The sequence below is a fragment of the Urocitellus parryii genome, chromosome 10 (assembly GCF_045843805.1).
Source record: "Urocitellus parryii isolate mUroPar1 chromosome 10, mUroPar1.hap1, whole genome shotgun sequence".
Lineage (NCBI taxonomy): Eukaryota > Metazoa > Chordata > Mammalia > Rodentia > Sciuridae > Urocitellus > Urocitellus parryii.
The window spans coordinates 105,568,815-105,593,875 of NC_135540.1; the positions used below are offsets into that span (position 1 = coordinate 105,568,815).

The 25,061-nt window shown below is 43.9% G+C and overlaps 1 protein-coding gene across 2 annotated transcripts in view; it reads left to right on the forward strand.

Annotated features, from left to right (window-relative positions):
• Lnx1 (ligand of numb-protein X 1) overlaps positions 1–25,061 on the forward strand; it is a 166,319-nt gene that overhangs the window by 50,092 nt on the left and 91,166 nt on the right. For both annotated transcript variants that reach the window (XM_077803569.1, XM_026385427.2), the window contains 2 exons: positions 5,130–5,253; positions 22,944–23,423. In XM_077803569.1, coding sequence (XP_077659695.1) covers positions 23,032–23,423 — 392 coding nt within the window. In that variant the 5' untranslated portion in view covers positions 5,130–5,253; positions 22,944–23,031. The remainder of the gene's footprint in view (positions 1–5,129; positions 5,254–22,943; positions 23,424–25,061) is intronic.

Sequence of the window (25,061 nt, forward strand, 5' to 3'; positions counted from 1 at the left end):
GTAGTCATGTATGAAACAAGACACGACAAGCTTCAAAATATCAACCACCACCACCAAAGAAGCTGCTTGAGAATATTTCACCTGGTTTATAGCAGGAAGGAGATCATACAGACAAAAAGACTTTTACAGCTGTCACAAAATAGAGGTCTAATGACGATTACAGAGACAGCAACGAAGAAGACTTTTTTCCCCTCTACTACAGAAGAGTGTGCCGGCCACCTATCTGCAAGGTCAACATTCACAAACGTATGCCATCTCCAATAAATGAATGAATTCTCATTTTCCCGAGATATTCCTTGTCCCCACAAGAGCACATGAACCAGACCATAGACCCCTCCTAAGCTATGGACCCAGAGGTACTCTAGGGACGCATGTGCAGACCAGGCAACACATGCGCTGTGAGTTTGTGAGAGAAACGGAATATGTTCCATTGCCATACAACCAGATGGCACCTACATCAGCTGATATTTATGATTACTACTATTATTTCCCATAATTGCCCTTCTGAGATGCGCTCATTTGCATCATGCTAAGCACTTGTAATTAGCCAATGAAAGATTTGGAGCTGAGCTGGTTCAAAATTGAGGCCTCTGTGATGCAATGTATATATAGCAATTTCATCTCCTAATGCTGAATATCTCCAGAAATTATGTAACTGAGGCTTTTTCTAGAGATGGCTTCTATTAAAATCAGACGAAATATGTTCGTTTTTGTTGGGGCGTTCAGTCATCTTAGACAGCTCTACAAATAGGCTGGGGCCTGGGGAGGAAGCAAAACAGAGACTACGTAATTCTCCCGAATCACGAGGTATGGTCTTAGCAGTAGGTTCATTGCCAGGAGGAATCCTTGACGGTGCCAATGCTCATTGTGGGAATCTAGAAGTAAAGAGCTTTGAAATCAGCCCTCCTCCTCCCCTTCCATTTCCCTGTCAAGATGCATAAAAGCATTCAAACTAATCCAAAAGCCCAAGAGAGCTGGCTGGTTAAGTAGGACGGGCCCAACCTTGAGTTCAGAGAGCTTTCTAATGCTTCCCACCTGCCTCTCTGAAGTACACTGCTTCCAAGATACAGAGGCAGCAAAGACAGAGAAGACCATGGGGTAGCAGAAATGGAAACTCATGGACGTTGGCACAACCCTGAAAACACCATCGTCCTTAAGAAACCACCCCAAGATCAATCTACCCTTCTTTTCCTTCCTTCCTTCTCCCTCCTTCCTGAGAAAAGCAGCCTAGAGTAATATAAAGACATGAGAAACTCCACAGTCAAGGCTCTTGATAATCTGGTCCCACCTCACCTGTCCAAGTTCAGTGCCCTGGATCCTTTTGGCCCAGCAGCCTCTCACCTTTCTTTCCTCCCCACCACGCACACGCTCTGCCAGCACACATAGCCTGGATCGTTCCAGCCCCCCACTTGAACACTGTGACTCTGCCTGCTGTCCTTTGTGGTCTCTGCTTTCTCCACAACCTCCAAGGTCCTGTTCATGGACCAGCAACATGGCACCAGCAACAGCAATGCCTTCCCTTCCGGCTTATCCCTCCCGCTTACTGTCAAACTAGGGGTAGTAAATGGCTTGATCTTAGGGGTCAATATCAACTGCTACTGTGCCTGGAAATGCAGCTGGAAAGTTCAGAGCTAACCTCTGAGATCCAGAGCACCTTGGCAATGACAATGAGAGCGGCAGGGGAGGAGGGAATGAAGCAGTGTGTGTCTATGGTCTGCCAGCCCTGGGCTAAACCATTCAGCCTGGTAATGTTGATAATGGAATTTAGCTTAACGTTGTCTCCCATTATTCAACTGAATGCAGTCTAGTGATCTTGTGGCAGTTCTGACAAAATTTCCAGATTTTAAAGATGCTGCTAAAATTATAGAGAGAAATGACCATAAAAGATGTCATAGAGAGTTACAACTGTTCATTCTCTAGTGATCCTTCAAACTGGGTTTACTTCTTAGGGTTGGTTTGATAGGCCATAAAAAAGATGATTTTGGCAGGCACAGTGGCACACGTCTGTAATCCCAGCGGCTTGGGAGGTTTAGGCAGGAGGATCGCGAGTTCAAAGCCAGCCTCAGCAACAGGGAGGCACTTAGCAATTCAGTGAGACTCTGTTTCTAAATAAAATACAAAAGAGGGCTGGGGGTGGAGGAGCAGGGGATGTGGCTCAGTGGTTGAGTGCCCCTTGAGTTTAATCCCTGGTACCAAGAAAAAAAGATTTCAATAGTGCTCCCAGGAATGATAATGGTGTTTCTCAAATATAAGTATATACACATGCATATATGTCCTATACAGACACACTCGATGTATAAAGCAGATTACTAATTTAGTTGTAACTGCATTGCAACTGCAGACTTTCTTCCTAGAAAGGACACTCCCACCCAGGCCTACTTCTACAAGACATCTCTTTCCAAACAATGGATAGGTCAGAGGCTGAAGGAGGGAGGGTCCAGACCTTGTCCACTGTACATCCAACCAGAACCTTCCCCTCTTTCTTTCCAGCGGTTAATAAGGACCTGGTTATAAACTACTCCGGCCCTGCCTCTTGCTGAATAAGCCATCTAGAAGCAAATTCTCAGCTTATCCAGGCCTCGGTTTCCCTAACTACGGAACGAAGGTGGCACTAGGACCTGGTCTAGGCGGTCAGCCGAGCAAAGTGCTTAGAACAAAAGTGAACTTGGCAAACACTTACTCAATGTTAGCTTTTGTGATTATTATTTTCACCTTTTCCCCAGTACTTTAGAAATATAACTACTGAGATTATTCTATTAGATGGCTAATGTGTGAAGCAGCCCAGTGTTTTCTCTTCCTTTAGACACTACCTGGGAGCTCCACTCTAAGTTTAATGCTTATTCTCCGTTTTCATTCTTTTTTTCTCTTCCTTTCTTTCCTCAGACCATGCATGCAGACAGCTAGGGTTTGGTATACAGTAAGCAAAGCCCCACAGTATTGAGTCCTTTCTGTGAAGTTTTATGCACTGTCGTCTCCTGAAAATTCACTTCCCCTGCTCCCTGCGGCCAGTGCTGTGAACCTAAGCCTGATATCCAGCTCCCAGGTCAGATCCCAACCTTCTGAAAAGCCCCAGTGTGACCCACACCACACTGGCTGCTGGAGGCCTGTCCTTCTAGATGATTCAGCAGGTGGACAGCTCGCCCACCCCTCCCTCTGTTCCCAGGGACTCCAGGTCACTGGAAAGACCAAGTCTTTGTTTTGGTGGGCTGATACTTTTCCCTTTTTAAAAGATCTGCAAGCAAAACAATTTCTCTGCCTCAGTCTTTTTCTTGGTGGTTTTTATTTGCATATTAAAGGCACAGCCACAACTAACCTTAGTTTCTAATAGATAAAGTCATGAATAACTTGTTTGGTTTGTTGTTGTTGTTTAATTTTTTTTTTTTTTTAGTTGTGGATGGACACAATACCTTTGTTTTACTTATTTATTTTTATGTGGTGCTGGTGATGGAACCCAGTGTATCACAAGTGCTTGGCCAGCACTCTACCACTAAGTTACAACCCCAGCCCGTGTCTGTTTTTTCAGTTTCCAATTCCCCTCAACAGGCACCAAGCTCCCAGGTGGAGAAGGAATTTAGGCCTGTCTGGGGAGGTGGGGAGCCAGTTCCCTGCAGGTGAAGAGCCTAGGGTGCATCACACGTCCTGCGCCCTCCCCAGCATTTCTCTTCCTCGTGCACCCCTCCCCCACTGCTTTATCAGCTGTTGAACGACTGGCTGCAGCCCAGGTGGAAACCCAGGAATGGCATCAAAACTCCTTTTCCTAACCCCTTCCCAGGTTTCCTTCTTCTTTCACTCCTCCCCCAGGTAAAATGCCAACCAACCCCCCAAACCTCTAGGTAGTACACTATAAAACACGTGGATGCAAAGCATTTCCAAGATCAGGAGGATGGGTAAAATCTCTCTGGGCAAGCAGACCATCCTCCAGGGAGGCTGAGTCCCCAGGTCCCCACAGGCAGCACGTTCCTGAGAGTAAATAAATTGTGCGGGGATGCTAGATGCGGTCATAGACATGGGCCAGGATGCAATAGGATGATAGGAATTGTTTACAGTCGTCTTCAGATGCCAGAGGGCTTAACAGTGGGGATTCCTCCTGGCTGCTGCTCAGGTGCCAGCTGAGTCAAGCATTAGCCTCCCTTTCCTGTTGGAAAGGCTGAAGCAGCAGTGACTTGCCCACGGTCACACACAGCTTGGGACCGAAATAACTCTGACTCCTCCTTCCTGGCTCTAGCAGCAGACAACATCGCCTTATTACTGCGCTATCATTCAAATCTGAATCATTTCAAAAGCTCCTAATTGCAGGCTTACAGTGAACTGTAACCACCGTGTGACTGTAACTACCCAGCAAGCCCAAATAGGAATGACTGAAGTTTTACAGATTCCCCCAAAATGGAATTGAAGTGCTTGAGGTGGGGGGGGGGGGCATGGCTTAGAAAAAAAGTGTTTGGAAATGACTTTAGAACTGCTGACAATGATCAGATTTCGATTTTTAAGCAATGAATTTGAAATGTCACCTCCACTTTGTCTTGATATTGGAACAGAGAATCACTCAGGATTTAAATAGATGCCATTCCAAAAGGCTTTGGGGGCTCAACCTCAGATATTTCTAAGGAGTCTATATCCTTTCTCTTTCTTTTTTTAAATCACTATTAAATCAGTATTTAACCCATTTTGTCCCAGCATCCCAGGTGTGGAACACCCGTAAAAACTTAAATTAAACCACAAATCTACCACTTATCATAACTTCAAAATAACTATTATGTTTGCAGAGTTGAAAACTTGGGACTTAATGGGTTAAACTTCCCTTTTAACTTCTCTGTTGGCTGCTGTGGGGAGTGAAGAGGGCTTGGGAAAAAAAAAAATCAGGCGTCTAAGTTCATATCTGTACACGGGGCTGGACACGTGCTGTGCTCAGGAAAGAAAGTAAATTCCATCTGGCAAATTGCCCTAACTGATTCATTTGTCCTCCAAGAGACGCCACCTACCTGCTTGCAGGTATTCAGGTAAATGATAGGTGGGCGGGACCTACTGAAGGTCTCCATGCTAAGGTCTCAGCAATGCTTTATCTGTCCTGGCTCCTGTGATGTCACACGTTTCCTGCTCTGGACCAACCAATGCCCTCCTCCTTCCTCCAGGCACCTGTACACTGAAGTTGAGGCTGGTCAGAGCTCAGGCAGCCCAAGGAGCTTCGCGGTTCAGCCACAAGGGGTGGGAGCTGCCTGGTGACTGCTATTTTGAGAGCCCCAAACATTTGAAAAGGTGAGCTGAAACTCCATTTTTTTTCTCTTTGGTGTTTAGACCACTGGCATGGAAGGGAACTAAATGGGGAATCTGAATAAAAGCCGAATGCCTTAGCCCTGGGTAAAGTTCTTTTGAGAGGAGAGGAGACAATGTCCTTGACGTTCTGGTTGCAGAGTATAGTTCTTTCAGGTCAGGTATTCAATCCTTTTTGTTTCTCCTAATCATTAATCCAGCCTCTGCTTGTCTGCGAAGCTGATCTGATTTTTTTTTTAAACCCCAGAAAGGAGTGGAGTAGAGACTTTTTGTTGAAACTTAGCACAAAGGTGCAGACCTGTTCATCCCGTTTAATGGAGGTTGGAAGGCCCCAGGGCTGAAAAAGTTCAGTTGCTTCTTTTTCGCTTGGCTTTGCCTGGCTTTCTGTGTTCATCTCAGAGACAATTGAGACCTAAACCTGTGCAACATGTTCCTCAGACACCTGCTTGTACCTGAATTCTGGTGACCAACTCAAAAGGCACCATCCCGCCCATTTTCCTCCCTTTCTTCTCAGAAAAGATCTACTGGATTCTTTGCTCTTTGTAGAACGAGTGCTTTTTTACAAAAATACTGTGCCATCTAGATCAGAATCTTTACCTTCAGACTCAGATTGGCTGTCTGTTGACCTTTGGTTAAAATAAAGATTATCCCTTCAGGGCCACGAGGATGTAACAGCTTCCGTTCTAATTTTTAATCTGGGGGGACACACTTGATTTTTCTCTTTTTCTTTTAATAGGAAATATATAGAGGAGATTTGTTCTGCCAGGGCCTGACTTTTTCAAAGTAATTGTATCGCTAGGATCCATTTTTGTTTTCTTCCTCCTGATTACGTGGCCTGGACTCCTTCTACTCTGGACAGCCCTTGACAACTCCACACTGTTGTTAGTGAAAGCCAAGAAACCATCTCCAAACCCAGCTCCCTACTGGGGTGAGCTGGGAAACCTGGGGAATGAAATAACCTGTGAGGCTCTTCATTCTGGATTCCTTCACGGGCCGTTTTTCTGAGATTTAAGTTAACAAGTAGGCTTGCAAAGGGGAAAAATCTATTAGGAATTGTACTACCTACTATTTATCCACCCAGAAATTTGAATTACATGTAAATTTTCCAAGAGTATGAATTGAAACAAGTTAAGAAATCTTCATCTTAGGCAGACAGCTGCTTCTTACCACTAAGAATCTGCCCCGCTCTTGTTGCCAATTTCTCTCCTACTCCTAGGAAGCTCACATTTTTTTTTTAATTTATTTTTATTTTTTTGATATGTTTTAGTTGTAGATGGACATAATAACTTTATTTATTTATTTGTATATGGTGCTGAGAATCGAACCCAGTGCCTCACACGTGCTAGGCAAGCGCTCTGTCACTAGCCACAACCCCAGCCTCGAAGATTGCTTTTTTCACTGATCTCTGGGCCTTGAACTTGTGTGTTGGGTGGAGACTGCTGCTTGTACCTTAATAATGTTCTTACTTGATTCAGAGCTTTGTCATCAGAGAGAAAAAGATCTGAGTCTTGTATCTTCTGGTTAAAAATGTGTGTGCAAAGTCCTGAATCTCTCCACAACCTTGTATTCCCTCTGGTTTACCATGGTTGATTAGTTCTCTTCACAATAGTTAACTTATGATTAAACACATCACCTCTTCACTCTATGACAGCATCTCTGGCTACTAAAGATCAAAGCCATGGACCTTATGCCCCCTGATAGGAGAAAGGGAAAAAATGAGAGACTGAAATTCAGAGTCAGGACATTTACAATGAGGCTGGTTTGTTGGAAAACTCATACCTGAGCTCTGTCCAAATCTCCTATATTAACTCCACCCCTTAGATCAAGGGACATAAAGCCTGATAGAAAAATCTCTTCCTCTGATATCTCTGAGCAAATTACTTCTCTGACCTTCAGTTTCTTCCTCAATAAGACAAGAGAGAATAATCCCTTGTATGTACTGTAGTCAGGGGAAGTAAAGAAGGTAACTAAAATATGAGGAGCTTAGAGCAACCAGTGCTTGGGGCTGAAGGAACTCTCCTGAGTGTGTGGAGATGGTGGAACCTACTGCACTAAAAGATCTCCTGTGGTTGCAATTATTAGGAACCATGGTGGTTCTTGTCATTGTCATTAATTGGAAGTAATTAACTCCAATGTGAATAGTTTGGAGAAATAAACCAGGGGGAGGTGAGTACCTACAGGATGTCCTGAAAGGAGCCAGCCACCAGTGTCTCCAAGTCTCCTAGGCAAAGCTTTGGGGAAGTTAGTTACTCCTTCCTTTCCCCACCTCACAGCTCTCACAACAGACACACAAAATATGAGCTCCCTACAGGCCTTCAGGGGGAAATGTGCCGCTGTCATTTGCTGTAATCTGACTTGGCAGGAAGCCCTGTTTGCTTTCAATTGTGCTATCTCCAGCTTGGACTGGGCACTTGGTCGCCTCCAATCTTGCAGATAAACACCCTTTACCCGGCCTGCATGAGCCGATGGCAGCCAGAGGGGACAGACAGCAGGGCTGAAGCCTGCACTGTATTTTGTAACGGAGGTTCCAGGGTCCATTGGATCTAGGTGGCCCCTTAGTGGAATATCCTGTGACCTTCAGTGACCTTGAGTTGTTGCATAGGAACAGGGGTGTTCTCAGGGCCCTGGGGGTTTCTCCTGGTCTCACCCTATCAGAAAGAATAACACAGGTTTCCATCTTTCAAGAGCCAGGGGGTAGTGGACCAAGGACAGTGGCTTCTAATCTTGAACGTACTTCTATCTTGCTCAGGAGACTCTGGGGAAGAACCTTGACTTCCCTGACCATCAGTTTCCTTGTCTACATCTTTCCCCAAAAAAGGATGCTAAGATGAGGTGCTTCACAGCCCTGTTGGTCCTTACAACAGATGTCAGGTGGGCTTCCCATCTAGGCAAGTGGGTCAGACTGACTGGAGCTGGGGGGCAATGCCTGGCTAGGAAATAGGAATCGTATTCATCCAAATTCTAGGTGGAGAAACGTTTCTGCTCTAGAATAATGACCTGATATGTGGCATCAGATCACCTGGGCTCAAAACCCAGTCCCAACACATGCTGCCTGTGTTCTCTGGGACAGGTTAGGTGCTGGGGATCCAACCAGGGCCACCTGCTCATGATAGACAATTGTTCTACACTGAGCTACTACCATCCCCAGCTAGAACAAGTTCACTAACCTGCTTTATCTCAGCAGCAAAATAGGGTTATTGCAAAGATGAAATGAATTGCAATATGTAAATGGTACCTGATGGAAGGTTAACTCTTACATGCATTATTTTCTTGAAAGCATGGCTTAGTGGTGGAATCAGATTTGGGTTCAAGATTCAGTTCTGCCATGTAATTACTAGCCTCCATGTGGTACTCAATATCTCTGCCTCAGTTTGATCATCTGGTAAATTAAATGTTTAGCAAATTCAAGGCTGTTGTGACAAACAATTAAAACAGTTACATGTGCAGTGCTTGGCATATAAATGCTTGGTCAGTGTTAACTATTGTTATGTTATTACAGAAAGAATGTCACATTGGCTGCAATAACAATCTTCTTAATCATGCTGAAGTCTGGATATAATGATAGAAATTCTAATAAGTGGAGGGCCAAAGACTGAAAAAAATGGATTTCTCCCAAAGGCTTAGAAGGAAAACCTGTTAACAGAGATTATCTTCTTTACCTGGGCTCTCTAGGGTAGAATAGCTGCCAGCTACAGAGCTGGGCTTTTGCAGACCGGTAGACAGTAGGATCTGTGATGTGAGACACGGTGATCAGCAGCTGCCGCTGCCATGATTCTCAGCTTCACACCTCCCAGAGCCTCTTCGACCTGACCTTGACCATGATCTCCTTTTTGTATTTGAATTCCTCACTTAAGGTGGGAAAAATAAGGTCTGCTAGGACTTTGGCCACCGTAAGATGCCATCCGTAAGATGCTTCCAGGAGAGGACAAGTCAGGGAGGTTCTCAAATGTGGTTCCTCACTGCCTTGGTATCCCTGGACTTCCTGGTACTATGGAACTATTCTTGCTATTTATGTACTGGCATTACACAGACTCACTTTTACGTGGGTGGCACATTTATTGTCCTCTGACAGTACCTCCAAACTATCAACAGCCTTTCAAAACTATTTGGAGGGCAGGCTGTGTGTCACTCTTTGTGGGTTAATGAGATTTAGCCATCTACTGTCCCCAAAGAATGAGATTTGCCATGAAAACCATGAAAGTTCGTAAGTACAGAAAACTTCACTGAGCTCAAATCAGGAACAGAAAGTGGTTGCTGACTCTAGTAAACTTCCAACATCGGTTATTTCCTCCTATCTCATTCTGTGTGACACAAGGACACCACAGTGACCAATTGGTTTGTTATACAGAGCGAACTTCATATGAGTATGAGGAAGACCTTTCTATGAATTAGAGTTGTCCAAAGTATAGCAGGTTGCCTTTTGGGGTACTGAGTTCCTTGTCACCGAAAGTGACAATTTCATGGTATATGCAGTGTTTGGTATGTGTTTGCCAGGTAGAGGGATGGGCAGAAGGACAGCTAGATGGATGGCTGGATAGACGGTCGGATGGATGGATGGATGGATGATAAAGAATATTTGTGTTTCTTCGGCACACATACACTCACCCATAAAATGAGGGATCTATTAGGAATCTCACAAAATTATTTCAAGGATTAAATAAGAAGATACATGCCATGTACCTAGCACAGTATCTTGCATGCAGTAAACTGCCCATTGGAAGTAACAATTATTATTTTAATTTGTATTATATTCTAAAAAGGAATTCCTTACACTGTACATGTGAAGAGGGTAGATGAGATGATATGTGGACTTGAGATGTGCAGTTTCTATGACAGCCCCTTCATTCCTGTTCTGTCTCCTCCCTGTGCTTTGCCCTGTACCTATCTGAAAGAAGTTTTTCTTCCTGTTCCTTAAGCCATGTTCCTTGACATGGTGGGTTGACTAGTATACTTCCTATGGTGGCAACAGGTTCTATCCCAAATAACAGTCTTTATTCCTCCTCCTCCTCCTCTTCCTCCTCCTCCTCCTCCTCTTCCTCCTCCTCCTCCTCCTTTTTGGCAGTGCTGGGGATGGAACCCTGGTCACACCAGGTAAGCACTCTACCACTGAGCTACATTCCAGACCCACCTTTTTGTTTGTTGACATCAAGAATATGACTTGGAACATGTAGACTTAAATTCCACCATTATTTTCAAATGACTCTTATTTGTTTCTTGTATTGGATACATTTGTGACAGGGACACAAAAGACTTCACCCACAGCAGAGTGAAAACTCTCCAAGAATTTTCTTTAATAGCCTCTTGGCACAGAGCTTGGCCACTGCACATGTATGATGGGGAGGTCTAACTATGCCATTGCTATCTGTTGAGATGATTTGCATAACTTGCTTATGACTACTTTTGTCAGTCACGTGGCTTTTTTGGAATAGCACACTGCATGTTGAGGTTCCTGCATGCTCATGGTAATACGTGAGTCACCTGGTGTTTTCAAACTCGTCATTAAGCATCATTGTCATGCTTGCATTACGTCTTCCATAACACGAGCACACTCCACCATCCCATCTGCGGCCCTTTACCCCTTGAGGCCTTGCAAATTGGCCTCACAGTCATCACTGAAGACGGCTGTATTCTAACTTATTAGTGGATTAAAAGGAAATCATAACCTTTTAGGACTAGAGAAGAGCTGCTATCCCTAAGTTACTTAGCTAAGTGACTGCCATCTCAAAATATTTGCCCTATCCCCAAGGCATCCTGAGAAGGGCTGGAGAAGGTCATTGGGAAGGTTCACCCACTCCTGTGGGAATGTCCTAAAAACACATGCCCTCCTTCTACTGGCTTCCTAGGTGTGCCATGACAAATTACCTTAAACTTGGTGGCTGAAAACAATGTGGGTTTACTCTTTCAGTCCTGGAGGCCAGAAGTTTGAAATCAAAATGTCAGCAGGGCCGGGCTCCCTCCTCTGAAGGCTGTGGGGGGAGAACCTTCCCCTGCCTCTTCCAGCCTTTGGTAGCTCCAGACATTCCTTCCTTGGTTTGCAACTATATAATTCTAATCTCCACCTGTCCTCACATCCCCTTCTCCTCCATTTGTCTCCTCTTCTGTCTCTCATCTGGACATTTATTGTTGGGTTTAGGGACCACTGAGGTAATCAAAGATGATTTCCTCTCAAGATCTTAGAGTTGATGACATCTTCAAAGGCCCATTTTCCCCAATAAGCCATATTCCCAATTGTGGGATTAAGATGTGGACATACACTTAGAGGGGCCGTTATTTTACCCACTCTATCCCCCAACTTATATCCATATATATGGGACCCTCCAACTATTTATGGAGAGATTTGTTTTTATCCTCTTGGAAGATGCAAAGTACAGGCAAGAAGAGTTAGAATAGGCAGCCTTCCCCATGGCCATCATTTATTTCTATGTGGGGTTTGGTACTCTAAAACCTAATGAGTTCTTCTAGTCAACTCTACTAACTAAGGATCTATTGAGAAAAATCAGCATTGGCCGTGTTGCATTAGTAGGTGAGTAGAATCCTGGTTAAGGAAGTGATCACTCTCCTTAATTCTGAGTCCACCAAACCACAATAATTATGGTTCACTTCCAGGAGCCTTGTTTTCAAAGGGAACCTTAACAAACTAGAATCCTTTTCTAATACTTGGCTACCCAGGAAATCAGCTGGAAGGACCAGAGATGAATGGAAAAGACAGAGGAGAAACCACCAAATGCTGTCTTTAATGCGGGGGACAGGGGGGAGCTGTCACATTTGAGGGAGTCAGTGTGACAGATGTTATGCTGAAAGGCAGAAACCAGGCCAAAGGTCAGAGTAACAAGAAGGAAGCGTCCAGCTTTTGGGAAACTGACGTCCATCACCAACAGTGTGTCAGCAAAAGTTGGTAGGTCATCCCGTAGATGTTTTGGAAGAGTATTTCCCCATTTGGTAAGAATCTAAGATCCTTACCTAACTCAAAATCCTATGACTGCTGAATAAATAATTTTAAAAGCATGTGGACACCAGACACTAATGGTACACTCCTCTTCCTTGAGTGCTACATTTGCTCAGGTCTCTGCACTCACTCAGATTTCTTCCCATCTGTCCAAATTCCATTTTCCTTCATAACCTTTCCTGGGAACTCTATTCTACGAATCTTCCTTAGCTGCTCCGGGCCACACTCCGGGCCTCTCCCTTGTTCCTTCTCCAAAGCTTATCTATTTATGGCTCCTACCTCGGCGGACCATCCTGTTGCCATTTGTAATGTTTTACCATTTTTCCGGGTTTGTAAACTCTATTTTCCTACTTAGATTTAAACTCAGTAAAGCTGAAATTGAACTCCCTTTGGAAGCTCCCACTGAGTTTAAGACAGGCATAGACTAGGCCATCAGTGAACACCTGTATAATGGAAATAGCAGGAAGACGTTGAGAATTCAAATATCTTTCTTCATCTCATTTTTCTCTCCATAAAACTTAGTTATCTGATTTTTAAAAACCCAGAAGTACTTCCTGAGGGGAAGAAGGCCAGTGTGCTTGCTTCTTTCCAATGCTTCTCCTCTGACATCAGCTCCTCCCAGGGCCCTGTGCTGACTGTGTGGACAGAGTGCTCGGTCAACGTAAAACACTCTGCCTACATTTTTATTGTTGGCTCTTTCACCATGTTTATAGACTAGGAAATAGAAGGAAGTCTTGTCCAGTAGAGCTTTCACAGACAAATCCAAGAATGAAGGGTACGCCATGACACCCCAGGGAGGGTGGTAAAATCCAACAGGAGAGGCGAAGCTCTTCTCCAACCTACTTCTGAAAGGTGTTTCCTGGCTTCTAAAACTCGTATCTGATTGGTTAGTCACTTGGGAGTCTTTTCGCTTAACCACTTCCCTTGTTTTTCCCACTTTATGAATATCTGCATTCTCGGTTATTGACTCCAGATGTGTTACATTGTCTCCTTTTAGTTCAACTCTCCTATTATTTCCTGACCTAATTTTGATCACCTTAAAGATACCCCCCTCCTTTTTTCTGTTGTCCTTTCTAGCATTGGAAACACTATGCAGGTGAATGTCATTAACACATCTCATTAATGAGTCACTTATTCTCTCTTTGAGGCCATGGATGTAGATGTTAAGCAGACACAAAGCTAACCACAACCTTTGTAGCAGCCTGTAAGCACCTGCTCCCTATCTTCCTCTGCAGTGCACATGTCCCCTCAACATGCGCACACAGCCCCCCCACCCCACCCCCGACCACTGCAACCCTGGCTCTTGGTTCAAAGGCAGTTCATATCCCGTGCATGACCTTTTTATTTCTTTTCTTTTTTCCTGTAGGTACTGGCGATTAAGCCCAGGGGGGCTCTACTACCGAGCCACATCTCGAGCCCTTTTTATTTTGAGACAAGGTGTTTAATCAGCTTTGCATTGTTGTGACCAAAATATGACTTAAAGGCAAAAAGTTTATCATGGCTCACGGTTTTAGAGATAGGCCGACTCCATGACTCTAGGCCCAAGGATGAGGCAGAACATCAGGGTGGAAACGTGGCAGAGGAACACTGCTCCATTCATGGCAGCCGGAAGCTGAAAGAGGGAAAGGCAGAAGGGGCCCCCAGGAAGACGGCCCCTCACAGGGCAAGCTCCTGTGACCCTCCCACTTCAGTCATACCCCACCTGCCTATGGTTACCACCCAGTCAATCCATTCAAAATAGGATGGACTGATTAGGTTACAGCTGTCAAGGGAGCTTTGGGAGACACCTCATACCCAAACATAACACAGGTTCTCACTAAGTGACCCCAAACTCCTGCCTCAGCCCCCCGAGGAGTTGGGATTTCAGGTATGTGCCACCGCTCCTGGCTGTGTGCCCCTTCTTATTCAGATCACTAAAGCATCTAATTCTTCCTGATTATGTATGAGTCTACAAACTAGGAAACAGCTCACAGAGCATCTGCCTATTTGCTTATGTATTTTAGTTCACAAATGGTATTTATAAAAAAAAAAAAAAAGTTGTTCCTAGGGATGAGCCCAACTACCATGTATAACCATAAAGATCTATTTTTTTAAAAAGTCAATGGCACGGTATTGATACCTTCAAGGCTTAGTAAATTTATCTAAAATTTAGAAAATAATTATAAATTTACTTTGTTTGGTAGAAAAAGATAGTTAACCCTAACTTTGGTAATTACTTCTCTCAAATAATATAATTTAGGAATTATGTTTCGGGCCAGGGCAGTGGTGACAGACCATGCCTGAATTACTGAACTATTAGTGAATTATTTTAGAGAGACCAGAACACTGTAGAAAGAATTACTACAGTATTAGTACTGGTACTGACCAGTGGGTTTCTGCACAGGTGTATTTCTGCTCAGGACAATGTTTCTGCGATTCTGATTTGCACTGAGGTAATAGACCCAGTGACCAGTATGAAACCAACTATTCAATCTTTCTGACCCAAGGAGTTTCATCCGAATTTTAAAGTATCATCAACAACAAATTGTAACCTCAGATTTTTATTTATTTCTTTTTTGAAATGAGATCTTACTAAGTTGCCCAGGATGGTCTCAAACTCCTGTCTCAGCCTCCTGAGTGGCTGGAACTAGGGGCTATAACATCATGCCCAGCTTTAAGCTCAGAATTTTTTTTTTTTTTTTTTTTTTTTTTTTTTTGGTACTGGAGATTGAACTCAGGGACACTCAACCATTGAGCCACATCCCCATCCCTGTGTTGTATTTTATCTAGGGACAGGGTCTCACTGAGTTGCTTAGTGCCTCTTTTTTGCTGAGACTGGCTTTGAACTCACAATCCTCTTTCCTCAGCCTCCCAAGCTGCTGGGATTACCGGTGTGTGCCACCGCCTTGCTAAACTCAGATTTTTGAAGGTAACAGTTACCTGTGAAAGCATCCGGGATAGTGTTAGTCTGTGTGTGTTTGAAACACTCTGTAAAACCTTAGATTGTTTGAAGGGATTAAAAGATTTTGAACAACTTGAAGTAAAAAAATGACAAAGCAAACATGACTGTTGCGCATTCACACTGTGTGTCCAGGGTTGTGCTCTGTGCAGCGTCCTGGCGGACAGAACAGTTGATTTCATGACCGGGCTCTCAGATATGCATGAAACACAGCTCCAGTTATTCCTTGATCTTTTTAAGCACCTGGCTTTAGATTGCACCTTCTTTCACAGGGTCTTGAAGCGGGTCATTCCCTCTGCCTCATGAACCCTTCAGCAAACTGCTTACCTGGCATCTCTGTCAAGTGTAACCATAAGGTGGAACCACAATCAGGTTAGACAATGGTTAAAGTTTAGTGGCACATCTGTGAGGCAGTGGCAATTCTGTGGTTTTTGACATTGCACCTGGCTGGCATCCAGGTCAGGTGAAAGGAAAATGTGGAGACCCATAAAGGTGACTGATATCCCAGCTGGATCCAAGCTACAGTTTTGACACATTATGCTCTCTACCTGGGATTCTAAAACTAATAGCGACAATGTCATGGTTAAGGTGAGGCAAACCAGGTGACCCACCTTGGGATGCAAAATTGAAGTTACTAAAAAAATTCAATCCTGATTTTAATGAAGTCTTTTTAAAAATCAAAATTAATGAAAAAAAAATCAATGATGAACAACAGATCAAAACTTTAAGAAGATCAAGCTAGGGTGTGGTGTTGTACACCTGTAGTCCTAGACTCAGGAAGCTGAGGGAGGAAGATGGCAGGTTCAAAACCAGCCTCAGCAACTTAGCAAGGCCCTAAGCAATGTAATGAGACTCTGTAAATAAAAAAAAATAAAAGGGCTGGGGATGTGGCTCAGTGGTAAAGTGTTCCTGGGTTCAATCATAGTACCAAAAATAAGAAATAAAATTTTAAAAAGTAAGGAGAATATTCATAAGGTAAGGTTATTTAAAATGGAAATATTTAAGATGATTGCTAGGTCAAGAGAAATTGTCCAACATGGCATGTCCTCAAAAGTGAGATAAGCAAAGAGGAGGTAGGTTTTGAAAATATTGATGAGTTTGCTTCTTTTGCAAATCAGGAAAGTAAACCTATCTTAAAAATTCTGATTTTAGTATAAGTAAATGTCTAAGCTTTAAGTTACATGTTTTAATATGCCTACTTTTCCTGTTTCCCTCATTTTTTCAACTACTTTAATGATCTGGGAAAAAAATAACTTTTAGAAGGACACAGAAACATGTATATTGAGACATGTTTTTTTCCTTTCACCTCAAACTGCAGTTTGGCTTAGCACAGCACTAATGGGAAAAATATGTCTGTTATTTGGAATATATTCAGTGCATCTTTCTGAACATGCTTTTCATGGCAAAGAGGAATTGCCATAAGCAAGGCTTTCCAGCAGAAAAGGGGAAGGGGACACTGTTGTTGACCAGGGTGACTAGCCTGCCTCCTCAGACACTTTCTTTTTCCAATATTCGTGTATCGATTTCTCTTTTTCTTATTTTGGAAGAGGTGTTCAGAGCTGCAGGCTTCCAGTTCTTCCTATTACTCTCCATTAATTGCCCCTGACCTATCACTTTTTTAACTTTTTCTATTTATTATTGAATTTCTGTGAATATTAATCTGTATTTGTGCTCTGGGTGGGACAACTAATCTGTAGTTGACTGTTTGTTGACTTGGTCTCCAGTTCTGTTTTCCTGTGCTGTTTATCATGTCAGTACATTTTGGAATGAGATTTATCAGAATTAAGGAATGCTTAAAAACACATAGGAGTGCTCCAAATTCCCCAAATTCCATTTGTTCTAGGGAATGAGGATGCACTGTGGATTCCAATACTAAACTGTTTAGCCATTGAATACTTTTTTGTGTTTATATAAATCCACCTAAACCACAAATATCTTTGCATTTTCTAAACTGTGTTCATAGCTCTTGTTTCTGCTTTTAAAAGTCTAAACATTTCTCTGTCTTATTACCCTTAAGATGTATGGATGGGTGGATGTACGCATGTACACACAGGGGTAAATAAGTAGAGAAGTTGTTGACCTCAATATCTGCTGGATGATTGGTCCAGGACCCTGAGAATCCCCAAATCTGCTCAAATTTCTTAGACAAATGTCACAATATTTGCATAGAATCTTCTTACATCTTTCTGTACATGCTGAATCATCTCTAGATTGTTTATAATATCTAATACAATCTAAAGCTATGGAAAAAGTTATTATACTCTGTTTTTAGGGAATAAAGATAAGGCAAAAAGTCGGTACGTGTTTAGAATTGACACAAAAACTCTGTAGTATTTTCTATCCATAGTTGATTGAATCCATGAATCTGTATCCCTCCCATACAGAGGGTTGACTAACACACACACACACACACACACACACACACACAGAGACACACACACACGCGGGGCATGTACACACATATTTTCTTTTTGTGTCTCTTGTAGCCAGGAATCATTTCCTCCAGGCCTCAGGGCAGCATCCTGCTCGGCCCACTCAGGAGCAGCCAGGTGTGCCACTGGTACCAAGCAGGCAGGTGGAGCCTAGGCTGGCTGCCGTCAGACACAGGAATCCGAGGTGTGTCCTGAGGTTGTGGAGCTCACCTTACCCATGCCTTGTGGGAGGGACACTGATATGTCAAGGAGCTAGTGCAGGGTGGCTGTAGAATCTAGAAACCTGAAAAAACGTTGGATGAACGTAGGGCTGATCTGCCTGGGAGAGGGCACATAATGGGTATTGGAATACTTCAGGACTTAGGGACGGGTGTGTTCTAAACAGCAGTGTGAATAACACTGGTACTCATTCATGGAGGGCGGTGGGGGAATTATATGGAGGCAAAATTTTGCCCAATATGTGAACTTTTCCCCCCACTAAGACTGTCCAAAGGCAGAATAGTCTATTTTATGAAGTAAGAAAGACCTGCTTCAGGACAATCCCTGAAAACTTCCTTTCAACTCAGAGTCTATGGCTACAATGTTTCATTTTTTAATACATTAAAGCACCAAAGCAGGACTTGCTGCCATCAGTGTGGGTAGATGGATTCTTTTGAATAATATGGAATCCTCTTTACTGGTCAGAAATGGGCACTCAGGCAACAATATCAGAGAAGCTTTAGGGTCAAATCCGGTTTTTCAATAGGAAAATACGAAATTATCAGTGACAACTGTATCAGATAACCATTTTCTATAGTCAAGATGTACTGAAAGGAGAATTAGCAGGACAGTAGCACCCCCAGGGACCCCATTGTTCTAAAGGACCTTATACAGAAATCTTCTCCTATCAGGCAGGCTATATTTCAAAGGCTGTTCTTAAATCTGGTTAGTGCAAGTGATAGTTTCCACACAATCTCCAGGGACCCTCTAGGTTGCAGACAGCACCAACTCACTTTTGCTCTGGGATGCACCTTTGTTGTCAGGGCTACGGTTTGAGTGTCCCTCAAATGTACATTGACATTTAAGTGCTGTTGTGATAGTAGGAAGAGACGAGAGGATCATGAACATCAGCCTTCAGGAATGGCCAAGGCTGGTCTCTCTGGAGGGGCTTGGTGATAACTGGATGAAGTTCAGTCCCCATTCGCGTTCTTTCTTGCTTGTCTGCATGTTCTGGTGCATGAAGCCCTGGACAGGCACAGGTGCCTTGCTCTGTCACTTCCCAGTTTGTGGTATTCTGTTGTAGCAGCAGAAAGTGACTGAGACAGCCAAGAAGTTCAGAGTTCTGTCCAGGTTTCAGACCCCGAAATGATGGGAGGAAGCACCTGTATTCTTCATGCTTCTTCCTGGTGCTTCTCAGAACTACATTGATGGCTTTGATGACACATTTCTATAAAAATCACCTTCAGCTTCTGTCCTACTCCAAATTAGAAGGGCGGGGAGAGAGTTGTGAAGGCACAGTAACCCTGAAAGTGCAACCCCCTACACACACACACACACACACACACACACACTTGAGGTTGGCATAGGCTCTTCTGCCTCACTCTAAATTGCAGAAAGCCCCATGACAGTCTCTCTGCTTCCTTTAGCCAGGGCCAGAAGGGCAGCAGCCTGACACATTGAGTAAATTGAGATGGTCTCAAAGCCAACAGGCAGCCTCTCTCTTACTATTTGGGGCGGAAAATAGTTTACTTGTTACATCAGTGATTTTTGATCATTTCCTCTCCACTCATCAGCAAGGCTCCTCTGTGTCTAAAAACATGCGACATCATCCGTGTTTATAAGATAGAAACTGGAAAGATGAACTGCCAGGTAAATGATATTGACCTCTGTTTAAACGCCTACCTAGTTCTTTGCTTTAGAGCACAAACCGCTGCTTCAGTCGATCTCCTCATCATCTGTTTTGATTCACAAAAGGCTTTATTTAGTCTAGAGTAAATTCAGAAAATCTATGCATCGGTGTTTATATTAAAAATACATTAAGAAATTGGTTTACCATATGGGTAAGTGCCAGGGCCTTCAACTGCTCTCAGAAACAGAAAGAAAGAGAGGAAGGAGAGAGGAAGAAGGGGAGAGAAGGGGAAAGAAGGAGGAAGAGACAGGATGGGAAGGGAGAGGGGAAGGGAGAGAAGGAGAAGGGAGGGGAGGCAAGGCCTGCAGTAGGGGCTGAGGCCACGTTTCTCCCCCTTCCCTTCATTCTATCTCAGATCATTCCAGGGCTCAGTAGAGTCAAGGAATCTTCTTCTCCCAAGATCTTCCCTATATCTACTTGCAGTGGGGCCTAAAGAGACAAAACCTTCTAACTCCCCAGACCTTTTGCATTGAATTAGTTACACTATTGGGGTTCTGAGTGGTCAAGAAAGGTGCTGGGAGATGAAGTGGTGGAATGGTTAGAAGCAAAAAGTGGAGGGAGAAGACAGTCCTGCCTGTTTGGTTTCCTTTTGGGTGTGACTGGCAAATTGCTTACGTACCACACTTTGGTTTCCTTGTCAGTTAAATTTAAAAAAAGAAACTTCTGGGGGGATTTTGAGGGATAAATAATATAATAAGGCCCCTTAACACAGTCCCCAGCACATGGAAAATGCTCAAAAAACTGTTAAGAAGAAAAGAAAAAAGAAAGGGGTGGGTTCCAGACATCCTGTTTCTGAAAGGTACTTTACACTAGTCTGGTGGATTACAATTTTTATTTCTTAAACCTCAAAGAAAAATTTTTTAAATTTTTAGTTGTAGATGGATACAATACCTTTATTTTGTTTATTTAATTTTATGTGGTGCTGGGGATGGAACCCAGGGCCTCACACATGCTGGGCAAGTGCTCTAGCACTGAGCTACAACCCCAGCCCTCAAAGAGAATATTATGAGGAGTATTAATGTGTCAATGAAATACAAGCTGAGCCGAGCCTGGCTGGGGAGAAGTGCTCTTTTAGTTAGGTCTGCATCACTGGAATGAAATACCAGAGGCAATTACTTACAAAGGGAAATGCATTGTTTTGGCTCATGGTTCTGGAGGTTCCAATTCAAGATCACATGGCCCCATTGCTTTGGGCCTCTGGTGATGGTGGCACATCATGATGGGAGCATGTGAACTGCTCAGATCATGAACCAAGAAACAGAGAGGCCAGGGTCCCACCTGGCCCTTCAGGAGCATACCCCCAGGGACTTCCCAGGAGGCTCCACCCCCTCCCAAGAGCACCACCCTGGAGAATAGGCCCTTCACCCGTGTACCTTTGGAGGATGCTCATCCAAGCCAAGGCTTCTCCTGGTCTCCTCCTGCCTCCACTCTCCTAAGGAAGCTGAGGTATCTGACACCTTTTAGAACAGTTTAAATACTAAAAGTCTGCTTCCAGCCACCTTTCAATTGATAAAAGAATGATTCAGAAATGTGAAGTTATGTTTTCAGAGATAGCACCCGAATTACGGACCCATCGCTATTCCAGACTTTCCCAACAGCCAGAGAGAAGGGACAGACAGGATGGGAGTACTTGGGAGTATGTGACCAAGGTCTTCCAGAAAACCCTCACAAGCCCCAGAGCTTCCGTTCACCATCTGTGAATGATAGCCTTTTTGGTGGCCTGTTTCCATTTTCTTGTTTATTTTTAACTATTCCTAGTGTCACTGAAAGCATTTCCTGTGAGGTTCCAGTACCTTCTAGCAGCCTTGAGGACAAATAGCAGCTGTGCAGGCTCCCAAGAAATTTGACTGAAAACTTCATCCCTTCTCGCACCCCCCTGTCTTTGCGGTCGGTGGTCCCGGCTGACACTGTATAAAATGCTGTGCCTTTTCAGTGCTGTCACCCTGGGGGCATTTTACTTCAACCTCTGGTCCAGAGGGTTCTTCCAGGCATCCTAGCGCAGTTCAAAAATGTAAACAACAAAGCTGACTCAATGAAAGTTTGGAGTCCATGTAGTTTCTCTCTGAGATAAGGCGGTGTTTGTACAAACAACCTCAGACTTTATTTGGAAGAGAGAAAAAATATAGCACAGTTTATGTTGTCCCGCCATTTCCACATGCAGCTAGTCTGCATTTAGGTCACTCATGCGTCTTCATGTTCTTGCGGGAAGTTTAAGGTTCTTCTTATTTAGTTTTGGAAAAAAAAGAAGGAGGGAGGTTGGGTTCTTACTTGTCATGAGAGTGGCCCCGGAGGCCTGGTGTTACCTGGGCTTCTGTTACTTTTGTGTGTGTCCATTTCTCCTCTGGACTGGGGACTCCCTGAGAGCACACCCATCCTTCATGCCCCTCTCTGAGGTCTCACTCCCAACTCACTCCCAACTCACTCCCAAGCTCACAGCTGATGCTTGAAAAAATATTCATCAACTGACTATCCATGAGACAAATCAAACATGCTGAAAATCTCTGTTATTTGGGGGGCCCGGTCTATATTAGAGGAAAATGCACATTCTTATAGTATTCTGTTGATTTGAAAATATATATAATTGAATAGAAGAGCACTATTAGAACAAAGCTAAAAAGACTCCTTATGGGAACTGTAGCTTTCAGTTTCTGGTCCCACAGAGGTCAAGTGAAGACACAAAAAATGAATTCTGTAATGAATACATGTAAGAAGAGTAGCTAATATTTATTGAGCATTTAATAAATGCCAGGCACCCATCTAAAAGCTTTGTGAGACAGATCTTGTTTAATCCTCATATCAGTCCTAGAAAGTAGAACTTTATTATTCCCACTTTACAGAGGTTGAAACAGAGGCTGAAGTCACTGGCCCACAGTGGTGGTGGGATTTGAACCCAGGCCGTGTGTCCAGAACCCACTTCACCAGTGGCAACTGGGCAGATGAGAGGGGGAGGGAAATGCATGCAGAAGGAAACTGTGCTCTTCCCTTAGTAAAAATGCAAAAGACCCTGCACCTTTTCTTTCTTCTCAGATGATTTATTGAAGACTCTGGTTTTCCAGTTTCTGGGTTTTGGAGAAAGATAGGGAAAAGTTAAGAGAAAATCTTCAGTGTTAACTGTTTTATTTCTTATCCTGATGTGACAGAGAATTTTATGTCACTTTGTTTTTAATTTCATTAACATTACATTTCTTCAAGTTTATCTCTTTTAAGCTACAATAGGCATTTCACAGATATTACCAGGTGATCGTTAGTATGGCTATACAAGGATGTCACCAGTACATGTCACTCCCGTTGGAGTGGAGGGTGAGACTGAGGCCCATCAAGGCAAGGCCACTTGCCTGTCAGTCACAGAATGGACACTGCTCCGTGATTGGATTAGGCCTGAGTTCCTGTCCACTGGTAGCAGAGTCTCATGCTGAGCATCAGTGTTTTGTGTATTGTGAAGCAAAGATGAACCATTTTGTTCTCTTCCAGGTTTGCAGATGGCACCTAGGAGATCTTGACTTGTCCTGAGGAAGTATTGTTTTACTGGATTTACAGTCCAGCTGTTACCCAATTGACCATGATCCAGCCAGACTCCGTTGATGACCCGGATTCCAGCCCTTACCCGCTATGTGTGGTGTGCGGCCAAGCCCACTCCCCTGAGGAAAACCACTTCTATACCTACTCTGAAGATGTGGACGATGACCTTATCTGCCACATCTGCCTGCAAGCTTTGCTGGACCCTTTGGACACTCCCTGTGGACATACCTACTGCACCGTGTGCCTCACCAACTTCCTGGTGGAGAAGGACTTCTGTCCCGTGGATCGCAAGCCTGTGGTCCTGCAGCACTGCAAGAAGTCCAGCATCCTGGTCAACAAGCTGCTCAACAAGCTGCTGGTCACCTGCCCTTTCACAGAGCACTGCTCGGAGGTGCTGCAGCGCTGTGATCTCCAGCATCACTTCCAAACCAGGTCAGTCCTGCCCTTTGCTAGCTTGCAAACTCATCTGAGGGAATGCAGTGGGCTTTGTCTCCTGAGGGACAGGGCTTTCAGGGCACTGGGTGCTCCATGGGATGCTGCTCCTCTCTTTTTCTTTGCATTCTTTGCATTCAAGAGAGATGCATTCAAAATAAGAAACATTCTAGGTGTTTAGGGCTGAGAATCAGTGTGAAGAAATGGTACATGGAGAGTTGTGTTGTGTGTATGTATGTTTATGGTTTTTCTTTGAAATTGTGTTAAAGTATATAGAGCATAAAATTTACTATTTTTAACCATCACTGAGTGTGCAGTTAAGTGGCATTAAGTGCTTTGTGCAGCTATCACCACCGTCCATCTTGGGAACTTTCACATCTTCCCAAATTGCCACTCTGCACCACTGAATGAGAACTCCCTGTTCTGCCTTCCCCGGACCCTGCAGCTGCCCCTGTACTTTCTCCGAATTTGACTGCCCTTAAGTACCTCATAGAAATGGAAACATATACTACTGTCTTTTGGGACAAGCTTGCTTCGTGTCTATGTTTTGAAATGTGAAAGATACTGGAAGGAGCTGCCGAGAAAAAGATTTCCGGTGGGCATGACTTCTTTTTTTTTTAACCTTAGGGGGAAAAAAATATCTCCCAGTTTCACCCAGGACTATTAGAATTTCCTCTACACTAGAATTGACAATGCCTAACTGAGAAGATAAACTTTGGCCCTCCAGGAGACAGGTTCTGCTAACTTTAGGGCCAGGGAGCCCACACTGGTGGCAGACTTACAGCTGCTCCTGCTGGTGGTGGCTGGCATCACCTACTCCACCTGTCTGCCACTTCATTGTCATGTTCTGGGCAGTCCTTGTGGGAATGGCCTCACGGGCAGGTGGCCCTGATTTTTGTTCCACATGAGGGACTCTCCTAGGACATTGAGGGTGCTTAATCAAGGGTGAAAATAATACCACAATTATTTTGTAAGAGGAAATTTGGTGCCTGGTGTTTATCTTGGATTGGATTCTGCTGTGGCCAGAGCAAGGGCAGGTGCAGGTATTCTTGTAAAGGTCGTTTGCCATAGGTCACAGATGTGTCTTTGTCTTTTGGGTCATACATAAATTCTCTAACACGAAGATTTGTATCAAAAGCAAGGACCTGAGCATGCTGCTTAGCTCATGTTTCCCATGCTAATTACGCCAGCGAACTCATTTTTTTAGCCAACTGCTTCTTACTTGGGTTTGCAGGAGACAGCTGGCTATCTGCAAATGCTGGGGTGTAGTCTAGGATACCCCCACCTCCCCGATTCCCCAGAAGAAGAGTGGCCAAAGGAGAAGGAGGAAGGGGGTCTATTTGTGACCTTTGCTGGACATTTTGCCTAGGTGTGAAGGCACCCAGTAGATGCTGTCAGGTGCTGGTCCACACAAGGCCAAGACCAGGACCACACAGGGTGGGAAAGTGAGGAGCACGAGGAGAGAGAGTCCTGATGGAGTTCCACTACCCACACCCCATCCCATTCCCCTGTTCCTGACACGTTGTAACCTGCATATTTGTGTGGGCAGTGGTATTAGTTCCTTGTAGCTGCTGTAACAATTCATCATAAATTTGTGACTTAAAACATCTCAGATTTGTTAGCTTAAGTTCTGAGGGT